General features: G+C 49.7%; 1 protein-coding gene across 4 annotated transcripts in view; it reads right to left on the bottom strand.

Annotated features, from left to right (window-relative positions):
• The window catches only part of nonC (serine/threonine-protein kinase Smg1), a 195597-nt gene that overhangs the window by 63759 nt on the left and 119242 nt on the right, over positions 1-12596 (bottom strand). For all 4 annotated transcript variants that reach the window (XM_075869329.1, XM_075869330.1, XM_037430511.2 and 1 more), the window contains 2 exons: positions 8977-9231; positions 8377-8523 (listed from right to left, as the gene is read on the bottom strand). In XM_075869329.1, coding sequence (XP_075725444.1) covers positions 8377-8523; positions 8977-9231 — 402 coding nt within the window. The remainder of the gene's footprint in view (positions 1-8376; positions 8524-8976; positions 9232-12596) is intronic.

Genomic DNA, 12596 nt, shown 5'->3' with positions numbered 1-12596 from the left:
CCGCCGCGGCGTGCGGTCCGAAGAAGCTTACACTTGAGCCTGTATCTAGCAGGGCCTTGAACGTCGATGACCCGATACGGACGTCCATAAGGGGCTCTTTGCCACCGGCTGTGGTCGCTACTTGGTGCGCACTGCCGTAGGTGCCCGCCGGGGCAGCACCTACCGCCATTGGTTTCCCGGGCACTGTGCTTGCAGGTGACCCGATCGCTGGCACCGGAAGCAAACGGGTGGCCCCATTCGTCGACCCGTGGCACAGTTACGAGATATGTGGCCGAATCCACCACAGCGATGGCACTGCACACGCATTGCTCCACTCGCGGGCTCCTGCCGCGGCATCGGTCCCGGCCCGTAGGGTGAGAACGGAGGCGCTGGGTCGCACGAGTACTGTCGGTCCCGGCAGTACGACGGGTCTAGCGCAGCTGGATGCAGTGGCCAGTGATAAGTCGGCGGTGCCGGTGGGGCAGCAGCAAACGAAGTGAACGACGCCGTCGCCATAGTGTTCGGCTGCGGCAGTGAGCGATGGTCGGGGGCCTGGCTAGGGCGGAACGCCAGATCTCTGGCTACTTGGTTGCTCGGAAGTGGCGGTGGTCTGTACTGGAGGCGACGCCAAGCCCGCTCCATTAGGCCGTCGGCTGCCTTCAACAACTCGGCGAGGTCGTTGTAGGCATGCCCCTCCGCCAAATCTTGCAACTGAGGGTGCATCTGCCTCAGTACGCGCTGCACCTTCTCGGCTTCGGAGACCTCTTCCCCGATGCGGTCGTAAAACGTAGCGATCGCATATATGAACTCTTTCAAATTTTCTTCCGGGTGCTGCGTGCGCTGTTCGAGCTCCGCCTTCAGGCGACGCTTCGCGTCAATCGACGAGAACTCGGAGCGGAAGGCGGCAGTGAATTGCTCCCACGAGTCGAACCCGCGCACGAACCGCCACCACAACTTCGCGCCACCCTCGAGGGCAGCCGGTACCACTTGTGTCAGTCGCTTATCGGCAGCGACCCCCGTCACGAGGCAGAAGTTTTCCAAACGTTCAAGAAACTCCTCCGGCGACTGCAAGTCTCTAGCACCGGAGTAGCGGGGGAGGTGCGCAGCGGCGAGCCGAGGCGCAGAGTCGTCGGTGGCCCGAGGGACCGCGCCAGTGTTAGCGACCCCAGTCCATGCTCCCACGTGCGGAGCCGTGGGCAGCGACGTTCGCATTCACTCGATCGCGCACGACCGCCGCGATTCGTTCGCGCTCCATGGCGGAGCCGTCGGTGCCCAGCAACAGCTCTTCAACGAGACCTTGGAGCCTAGGCATGTCGTCCGCTGCTGTTGTCGGGTCTGAAGCCATCCCGGACGAGCCCCCACTTGTCACGCGCTAACCCTAAATCGCACACCACAGACCGCTACGTCTTGCCATTCCTTCCAACCAGCCCGAACTCTCCCTTCCCCACACACGCAACCCCCACCACTCCAGTCCCAATGATGATGATGACGCCGTCATGTAGTGCCCTCTCTCGGCCAAGTCCCGATGATGACGCCATCACGTAACGCCCTCTCTCGGCCACCCTCACAGGGTAGCCTGCTTGAAAGGTCCGCGCAACTCGCGCGTAGAAAAACTTTGCCTCCGTGCACAGAAGTCACAGCACGGCCGCCTGGATTGGTGCGCGCAGTGGTGTTCAAATAATCGGCGGTCTTGGTCAAAAAATCGTTTTGTTGCACCGGCGGGTTTGCGTGGCGTCACCGACTTCGATATTTAGCGATTCGTTCCGCTCAAATTAAAAGCCATCTTCACGCTTCCACATGCGTGTGGAGGGCATGCTGAGCCGAGTGCGATATGAGCGAGAAGAGGTCCTAAACACAAAACGAATCGCGAATTATCAGAGTCAGTGGGGTAGTGTATGCGCGTGCACTAGACGCAGACGATCGGATACAGTCAGTGGTCGACGATGTTGGCAAATGGTCTGGTCACCCCAGGCCAGCAATGCCAACGACAGTACCAGCAATTAAAATAGAGGAGATGGCCGACTGGTCTTTGAAAGATCAGCGGCAGAGTGAAAACACTGGCCTTGTCTGGCGATACCGGGTGCTCAGAGTAGTGGGGGGGGGGGGGGGGGCGAAGCACGGAGAGGTGCGCAACAAAAAGTGGTCGGGGAGGGTGGCAACTAGAGGGGCGCGGAGGCAGGGTCGGCGTTTAACAATAGGAATGTATGGGCACCTCCCCGATGCCTTATCAGTGGTCGAAAGTGGTTTCCCGGGAAGTCGGCTGAGCGCAGACCTCGTTTGCCGTAACTGATCGGTGGCGCTCGGAGACGTTCGTTATAAGTGCGATTTTGTGCCATTGAACCAACATATTTTCGTGGTCATGTGGATATTGTTCGTTTAAGGCGAAAGTTCATTTTATGTGAAGCCGTTATATGTGGCTCGACTGTATATCCCCACCTCATGTGTTTTTTGCGAGAAAGAGTTTGCCCGAACAGAGAGTTACAAAGTAAATTAGAATGTTGGAATAACCTGAGATGAGAACTGTGTGCCAAAGAAAAACAAAAATGGATGTTATAAACCCGCTTGAATTAAAGTTACGACACAAACATTTACAAGTGCGTCCATACAAAGCTAGGGTTTCAGTCGTGTTATTTTCGAAATATGAATCTAAGTCAGAATGTATGCATATTCTGGTCTTCAAAGGTGGCTTCAAGGCAGTGCTTCATACCTATGCAAGAAAACTAGCTTTGCAACACCTATGCAGAAAACACTCTCTGATAATTTTCTCTCAATTGTTGCTAGGAGTGCGGGTTATACGCAAGAAAATACGAGATGTTCAACCCACCTTACAGCTTGTGAGAGAGGTTATCTCCTATATACCGTATTTACTCGCATATTTCTCGCACTTTTTTTGCCGGAAAACTGATGCAAAGGTGGGGGGTGCGAGAATTACGCGAGGAAAACTTTCCACGAAAACGCAGAGAGCGAAAAAGAAAACGAAGTGGCTGCAAATCGGGGTTCTCACGCCAGCAACTTAACTTACAGCAAGCTTTAAGAAGTACCGATTAGAGCTTACCTCAACAATAAAAGCAGAGGTTCAACACAAGGCAAGATTTATTTGAGACACAAAAAGTGGAAGCAAATAGTCGAGAATTAGAACACCATACGCGAAGCTTGTGGGCGTTGCGGGCGTAGCAGTAGCGGTCGGCGCTCAACAGGAGCCCTCAAAAGGTAAGCGTAGGACGTCAGTATTGCGCTGATGGCTATTTAACAGAATCGTCCGCAGTTTCCTTCTGAAGAAATAAAGTTTACCATCAATCCCAGTTTTAGGCACACAGCAGGCCCAATGCCTCTTGGTGGCTTTCAGCTGCAGTCACCAGTAGCGAACACAAAACTCGTAGGCTCCGAAGGGCCTACCGGCGGCCCTGTTGCCATTGTTTAGTGCATGATCTATCACTTGCAACTTAAAGCAGCCGCGTGGCTTCAGTATCACCCCATAACGTGCCAAGATTACCGACACAACATACAAAACACGCCGCAACTACAGTGTACTAGAAGAAGGGCAGTGAAGCGGGCGGCAGCTTCCGCGTGACTCCGGCGGTGTCGCCAGCAGCGGCGGTGCTGCGATTGACCAATCTTGAAGAGGAGCACGCAAAACGTAGCATCCACTGCGACGCTCGCATGTGCTCGACGCGCGCTGTAGCTGTGCTTCAGATGTTTGTACGTAAGCACTTCGCTTATTTAGCCTGTATTATCTGCTAAGGACCAGAAACTACAAGACAGATTGGTTTTCCCACAGATGCAAACGCATTTTGGGAAAGTACTGGCGGCTTGAATAGAGCCACGCTCTCGAAAACACGGACACTTTCCATCGCAATTGAGCCTCATTAGAACATTTTTGAACCGTTTTAACAATCAGGATCGAGTTTGTTTAGCCCACAGAATTTGAAAGCGCAGACGAATCTCTGATAGAGAGCGAGTAGATTTGGATCTTGGGTAATCGTAATAGGGATGCCGTGTGAGAGGAGCATAAACGTAGCTAGTCGCCACAACTATGAAACGCGCTCATTCTCTTGCAACCCCTGTGAACAGCATAGTATGCAAGGCCTGAAAAAAATTTTTTTTAAATGATCGCGAAAATGAATGTCACGCAGAATCAGCTGTACTCGTTGCTGAAACAGCTATAATAAAACATTCGTGCACGAATTTGAACAGCCATATACGCCCACAGCAAGAACTTATTTTGAAAAGGACACTGAAATTTACCAATAGAAATCGTGCCCAAAAGGCAAGTCAAGCAAGCTGAAAAAGAGGACTAGCACACCACTGATGCAGAAAGCCAAGTGGGAACTTCCTTAAACTGGCAGAGCAGCCGATTGTAGTTATAGTGACCGTGCACTCTGCGGCGAGCAGTTAAACGAGCTACAGCATTTCACAAAATGGACACAAGGTCATGGTCTCTGTAATCTGTGATTTAATAGTGACAATACATCACAGAATTTGAGAACACACACATGAGGCAGTAGGGTGCAGGGCATTGATATATGAAATTGTTTTTCACACTAATGCAATGAGAACATTACCCTGTAATGGGTAGAAAAACAACTGAACTACTATACAAAAGGGAAGCCGCTTGCTTTGATTCAGCAAATCCTCACAGCTGGCAAGGTAAATCTCAGAAAATAAATAACAGCAGGCGAGGCAGGCAAAAGCATAATCCATGTTAAGAGAGTTGCCATGCACCTAGTTTAGCCTGCTTAGTTTGAGGTGCTTGGCTGAATTACGTTTCCTCAGCAGATTTGACTTATTCTTGCCTTTCACAAAAAAGTGCAGTTGCATAGTAACGTAAAACCCAACAATGTGTGCTGTTAGGCTCTTGGCGTAAATTTCGCAGCCAACCTGCTATGGGGAAGCATGATGAATCATGTGCAACACATCCATAACACTCTCGCTATGAAGTTTGCGTCCACTGAAGCAGTTTGTAAACACATCTTCAAGACGTGAGATGAACTTCACCAGTTCAAGTGAGGGGTAATGCAGGCCACCCAGGTCGATGTGCTTGATGAATTCTGCTGCAGGCATGCGACGCCCATCTTGTGCTGAAAGCAGAAGGCAGTCGGTACAAGCAGGCCAACTGCTTGGTAAGACGCACCTCTTGGCAACGTAGCCGGCAATGTGACATATCAGGCTCGAGTCGCTTCTTCTGACATTGCACGGATGTTCTGAAGAATTTCCTGACGTTGACTCGTTGGCAGGAGCTTGCTTGTTCAAGTACAAATTCACTGTGTCCATCAGTTTCTTCTTACCTGTCAATTCATTGTCTTCAATGCTGAGCAGGGAGCTGAGAATCTGCAGTTGAATTTCCACCTGTTACGCTACGGGCAAGGTTATAAAACGACAGGCAGTTCACTGTGAGGAGAAACTGCTGCGGGGTCGGGTGTGTATTGCAGCCTGAAGACATCCTTACAATTCCAAAAAAGTTCTCAACTTTGTCTTGGCTGAGTCGAGATGTCATCAGGTACGTGTATCCCACTTTCTTGTGTAGGTAGTAGAGGAGCTCAAGAGTGCTGGTAAGGGTTACTCTTAGCCCTTCTGCTGTGGATTGGCTGAGGAACTGCTTTTTGTCTGTGTGGTCCTCCCACTTGTTTAGGAACTCAAGCATTTCCTTTATGACTCCTACACTAGGAGAGTTTGGCTGGACGGCTTCTGCAGTATATCTGCCAGTCATAACAGCGATCAGAGCTTTCATCCTTTTAAAAAAACTTTTCGTGGCATCGATGTTCCCAAAGCGTCTCTGCAGCTGTGTACGATAAATGAAAAAGGCCTGAAGTGGACCGTCTCCAAATATCTGAAAAGCATAACTTGCCCTCATTTTCTCGAAATTATTGGGCATTAAGTGAACAGCAGTAATACTTGGCATTGCTTTCAGGGTGACAATCACTGTCAAGTTTGAACGCTTCTTTAATAAACTGCAGTGAAACTTGTCCCTCAGGTGTGTTAAATGTGGTGTTCAAAAGTCGGTTGCGCACATTCTTTACAAGGTGCGGGAAATCAGAGAAAAAGTGAATAAAGCGGTTGCTGTCAACAAGATGCACAGCCTTGCAGACAACTTCCTTTGAAGAAGCATGTATATTGAATTTTCTCCACATCGCCCTGTTCCATGATGTTGCATCCCAGGTCAGGAAGTCTACAAACAAACCTGCTTTCTCCGCCAGCACTGTCGCCTCGAGCACAATCTTAGCTAAAAGGTCGCCTTTGACATTTTCGTGACTTGCAAATGTTTCAAGCACCTGTGTCCAACTACCCACAAGTGGCACGAACATTACGACAAGCCCGTGATAGCATAGGAGTGAGTGCTGTTCTTTAGTAGTGTACTGCGCCAAATCCACAAAGCCTTCAACTTTGCCATCTGCACTTACTGACAGGTTTTCTGACAAATTCATCTCATCTACGACAATACCTCCATGTCGATGGAAGCTGTCAAATTCAGCCACTTTTTTTTTCAGCCGCTCAACATCTTTTCATCAAAACCATAGCCAGTTCTGTATTGAGCCATGTATTTTCGGATGGTTGTCTCACTTGGCAGAGCAAGAATGTTTTGCTTTCTCATATATTGGTACAACTTCGGGCTTCTTATCTTGAGCAGAATACACTCCAGCATCCATTCTTTATCATACTGTATCCCGCAAGGGCTCTTCATTTTTGCTGATTCGAAGCACTGTCTGACGGCAACTTGTTGTTTTGGTGACAGCAAGCTTATCTTTGCTGCTAATACTTCTTCAGCAGTCGCAGCAGATTCATCCTTCAACCTACGAACATCTTTTGCTAGGTTCCCCAGCCTCACCATGAGCCTCTTGTTCCTGCGGGCGCACACCTTCAGCTTTTTCACAGTACTACTGCAGGCCCTTGATGTCTTGTGTCGTTTCCTGATCCGCAACTGCCTTGTGATGAGGGCCTTTCTCAAGTACTTACAGCTGAAGCAGGGCGTTCCGTCTTTCTTGGTGCTTCCAAGGCACTTGACACTAAAACTGCTCCCGACTTCAACTCAAGCTGGCATTGCAAATTCACAGTAATGTTGGCTGTCAAAAAATCACCTTGTGTTCCCGCACCCTTGCACAAATGCAGTAGAGATGCTTGGTCCAATACCGCTTCTGCGTCCAGCATCGTAAAAACAGCAGCCTCTGCTACGGATTTCCCTTGAACAAAAGTTCTCGAGTGGATACCACCGTCGGCTTTCACAGTAAAAAAACACGGCCTTTTCTACTTTCAGTTCACCCGTGGAAGCATTAGGTGAACAAGACGTAAAGCACGCACCGTCAACCTCCCGAAGTTCGTGAAATGTCCAGTACCTGTTGGGGAGTTTCACATCCCTCAAAGCTGCAATCGTCGCAAGGGCGTCGTCGTTCGCCGTGGGCTCGTTGAGGACATCAGATACGCTTGAAGGAGACCTGTTCTGCACAGCTGGCTCGTCCGTAGTTGACAGCCGTCGCCTTTTTCGTGGCACAGCATCCTCTTCGGATCTCTTCCTTACGTTTCTCTCTGGAGGCAAGCGCTTGCTCAAGTGCGGGGCAACGTTAGGCAGGATGGTGAGAACAGCGTCGGGTGTTAGCGTTGGCGTCCCGCGAGGAATCCGTACCTCCGTGCCGTTGATGATGTGCACATATCCCTAACGATGAAACGCTGCTCAAAATGTAGCTCACACACTGCAGAGTCCGGTGTTAGTCTCTTGTCGCCTCTGTGCAAATAACGTTCCCAAACGCTTCTTCGCTCTGGGTCTGCGGGCGCTTTAAACAACGAAAGCTTCGCCGTTTGTTTCATTCGAGAGTACCCTGTGCTGCATCCAGGAGCGAAGCAATGGTTCAAGCGTTGTTTTTTAGAAGCCATTCGAACGTTATAGCATGAGAGAAAAGCGGAAGAATCACTTCCAAACAAGCGCATTCCAGCCAAGGAACCGGCAACGCTGGCAACACGAAGCAGCCGCCTTCAAGATTGGACGACTACAGCGCCGCCGCTTCGTTCGCCAGCGGCGACGTCAACCGGTCCTATGGGTCGCTCTCTCCGCCCGCTTCACTGCCCTTTCTAGTACACTGTACCGCAACGCGCACTGGCCACTTCGGCTTGGATTGAATTGGATTGAATCTCTGTGCAATAGTACGCTTGATGCTTAAGAGATGGCGCCAGATAGTGCACGCTATCATCATCAATGGCTGGAACGAGCAGACAACATTATTGCGGGAGTTTTCGGGGGTGTGATAATTACTCGAGAAAAAAAAATCGCATTTTTCTTGGGCGATGTGGGGGGTGCGAGAATCATGCGAGTGCGAGGATTACGCGAGTCAATACAGTACCACTGCCCATGTACTACATAATAGCTGCTGAGAAATACATGCCCTGACACTAGCACCTGACCACACTGACCTGCTCGCAGGCCAGACGGAACTGTCCCTCGACACCGGTGACCCCGAGCGCAGCCTCGATGTTGGGGGTCATGCGGAAGGGCACCTTCTCGGGGACTCGCAAGTTCTTGCCTTTCTCGAAGCACACATTGTAGTCAATGTGCACCACCTGAAACCAAGAAAAGCAGGAATGTTACAGCATCACTTGTGTGCAAACTGCCTCCAATAGAAATGGTATGCGACTTGCACTCACAGACCACAAGCTCCTATTAGCAAGACCAAAACAAAAACTTATAAAAAACTTTTTTCATTACAAATGTCATTTTTAACAGTGGAACTTTAAGTTGAGCCTGCGCTATCTGCATAGTGGTCCATTGTCCCGCAGGTCACTGACCAGTGGGGAGAGTGTGAATAAAGAAATAGAAAAGTAAAGCCAAGTGATGATAACAGTCTCCCATACACAGATAATTGACAGTCTCCCATACACTTGTCCACCCTTACACCTTCACGGTCCAACTGCTTTCATGGCATGCAACTGGCCTAGTTTTTTTTTGGTTGGCTGCCATCAAACTACACGACAGCGAACCCAAGCATATTGCCAAGTGAATCCTGCGAAACTGACCTCTCCGGTGCGCAGGTCAAGCAGCATGTTGTCGAGGTGTCGGTCGCCGAGGCCGATGACGTATCCGACGGTCGACATGACGGCCGTTGAGCGGTTGAAGGCACAGGTGACGCGCCACCAGTGCGGGGCACTGACCGCTGCGCACCACAGCTCTCGGGCCACCAAGTCCTTGGGAGTCTCGGCCATGAGCGCCTGCAGTGTGCTCACCAAGACGCTCACGGGCCAATCACGACGATTGTCCAAGTTGGTGATGCCCTGAGCAAGCAAGTCACAATTCACTAGACGGCTTGCCTCGCAATCGATTAAAGCAGAGTGTAGCCTCAAGAACAAATTAAGCGTAGTGAAAATAAATGTAGCAGTGATGCCAGCGAGGTCTTCTAATTTGGAGCAATTTTTGGAGCAGCGAAAGTTTCTATTTTGGAGCACTTTAGAGCAGCCAAATTTTCCATTTTGGAGCACTTTGGAGCAGCAAAATTTTCCCATTTTGGAGCAATCTGGAGTAGCTAACTTCACATCCTCGTAGAGAAGCAAGTTGCATTTACATTCAACGGCATTTGGGGCTCTTGTCTCCTGTGAACAGCTAGAAATATTTCCATCCATTTCAAATCTCATGAAGACAGTCATCGTAAGGGCACTCCCTATCTTAGTTGATGATGCAAACATAATGGCATCATTATATTGGCCATTATGAAAAAACTTGTTCAGTGATTATTTTGTATCATATAAACAGAATACTGAGGAACAAAAATTGTACTTCATTAAATAACATTCGAAACACCTATGTGGTTATATATGTGGTTATATATATCAGTATATATGGCAGACAAACGCTGTGACGTAAGACACTAGAGACACACACAGTCGCGCCTGCATTTCCTTTAGACGACTCCATTGATATAGAAAGGTTCCTTTTCTTCACAACTGATTATACTGCTGGGCTTAGCATGACGTGATTTAGCTAATCTCATAAAGCCAACCTCCTCCGGCACCCATCTCTCTGTACTGAAACTACATGACTTAACAAATTTCGTTTTCCTTTTGCAGCAATGTTTTATGTGTCTAGAGCATTCTGTATATACTCCAAAATCCTTCTGTACACTCGAAACCCGCAATAACGAAATCGCCGGGGAAACCGAAAAATTTCGTTTTCGCGAGAATTTCGTTACCGCGAGTATGAGACATAAAAACAGTGATACGGCCAGCAGAACAAAAGTTTATTGCCAGAAGTCTGTCAACTTACTTTGCCGACCCTTGCCATGCAACAACTTCAAAGCTCTGCCTTCGCATTGGAAAAAGTGGTCCATTGCTACGTCGTTGTCATGTGTGCCGAAGGAGCAAAGAGTGTCCGGCGCATCCCAAACAACCCGCTGGTGGTTTCGGATGCGCTAGCGCGTCGTTCCTGCCCGCAGTCTCACTGTCAGTGAAGTTAGGGCTAAGGCCGACTCCGATGACGCGCCGCACTCGTAGACCGCGCGCCCGTTCGTAGTAATCTGACCCTGCCACCGCTTACAGCTTCGTTGCTTGCGACGAAGCACGTCGCCACGAGTGCACTAGCGCAGCGTTGCTGCCCGCAGTCTTGCTGTCCGCGGAGTGAGGGCTAAAGACGACTCCGATGATGCGCCGCACTCGTAGTAACCTTATCGCGCATCCGCCTACTGCTCCTAACTAAAGCGTAATTATATCTTAAGTGATCATCGAGCCGTGAACACGTCACGAAGTAGCAATTTTCGAGACCCATGTCCTCGCGACGCACAAGCAGCAGACGAGGATCTCCCGAAGCGAGCATCGGGCCAATGGCGAGGCGAGCTGAGGCAACATGGTGGCCACAGCCAATCAAGGGCCTCGAAACGACCTTCAAACATTTGCTTTTTGTGCGCTTGTTTCTAAAGGGAGGAGCCAGCTGAGGCGAGAAAGTTAAACATGGAGAAATGCTCTTTCCAATGAGCCCAAGACGCCAGCTCCCGGCCCCACCATCGCGAAGCACCGTGGTAGAAAATTCGTTAATGCGGGATGGGATCGCTGTTCAAAAACATTTTGTTGCCGCGAGATACGTAATACATGGGCTTCTATGAACGTTCGCCGGGGATCCGGAAACATTTCGTTGCCGCGGGGATTTCGTACTCGCGGGGTTTCGTTATTGCGGGTTTTGACTGTAGTACGTGTTCTAAAAAGCAGTGCATAAAGAAATAAGAACCTCATAGGGTCCCTTATGCATACGCCTAAGATGACCAGAAGGTGAGAGCCATTTTGTTTTTATTGACCGGTCTTCTTGATCGCCAGTGGCGTAGGTAAAACTTTATTTTTAGATGGGAGAGGGGGGAAGTGCACCTTGATCTGAATGGGCGCATGCAAATGGTAATATTGAGCTATATATATGCCATGGCAAAAAATATATTTTGGAAGGAGGGGGGAGGGGGCATGTTCCCCTGATGTGCCTCGCTCCACCTGGCTATGCCACTGGCGGCTGCGCCGTCATGTTTTGTGCAATATCAGAATCGATAACATCCCCCATGTATTGTGTGTTTTACAAGCGGGCAAGAGCGCGCGAGCAGGGGTGACGAAGCTAAAGCAGAGATAAAAAAAAGTCACAGTTTCACAGAAAGGGCGAAGCAATGAATGCAATAGCAACAACTTGGAATGTAACGCTGAGAACGGCAAGCAGATCGAAACGTGCAGCCCGCTGCTCAAGCACAAATGATGCATGAAAGCAAGAATAACGAGAGCGAACTAACAACGTTTGCTGCTCGAAACGTAATCACAGGTACAGATGAGTGCAAACTAACACTCAGTTGTCAGTTGTCATACCTCGCTGTGTCCCAGTTGTCATACCTCGCTGTGTATGAAAAAGCACATTCTTTTCGCAAAGGGGCCTGCGCAGTCAGCGGAGTGACCTTTGCATTAGCTGCCGGGCCCAACACAATCATTCCGGTTAAAGTCGAAGGCACACGATTCTCCCCACTGAAGGATAAGCGCGCACACACAAGCATCTACCCCCCCCCCCCCACACACACACACACTCGCATGGTAAAGTACAAGTGGGAGAGTCGCGCGGTGGTGCATCGTGATGAGCTGGGTGTTGTGCACAGGTGTCTTTTTTTTTTTCTCGAGTTTTTATATATATAGATACGTATACTATACGGTGAATGACTGCGGCGGCAGCAACGGCACAAAATTAGCCGTGACTGTCCATACAATTGAATAAAAGAGCCGACCTGCCACCTTTGTGCGAAGTGCAGATGCGACAGCATCACCCCGGGTGCATGGCCTGCAATCGATTGTTAGTAAAGCGGAGAGGAACGTGCCACCTATCTTGAAAAGGCCGGGAGGAACTAGGAACGCAAAGGCGGATCGGGGGGGGGGGGGGGGGGGGGCAAGGTTGTTATGAACCTGGGGTGTGATCACTGGCACTCGCGCTAATTTGGCAGGCATTAAAGACGGCTGTTATATGCTTTTATTTTGTACTCTCCATGCGACCAGACTGTTGGTATCGCATTCATTGCTAAGAGCCTAATTGAAACTAACGAATAGTATCATTAGGACACGGCATCGCATAACTCAGATGAACGATGGCTAAAGGGACAATGACCACTCCAATTGCCGAAGCAGTTTTTGCACTATCA

Source organism: Rhipicephalus microplus, chromosome 7 (genome assembly GCF_043290135.1).
Source record: "Rhipicephalus microplus isolate Deutch F79 chromosome 7, USDA_Rmic, whole genome shotgun sequence".
In the NCBI taxonomy this organism is placed as follows: Eukaryota; Metazoa; Arthropoda; class Arachnida; order Ixodida; family Ixodidae; genus Rhipicephalus; species Rhipicephalus microplus.
This window is presented reverse-complemented; position numbering and strand designations above follow the sequence as displayed.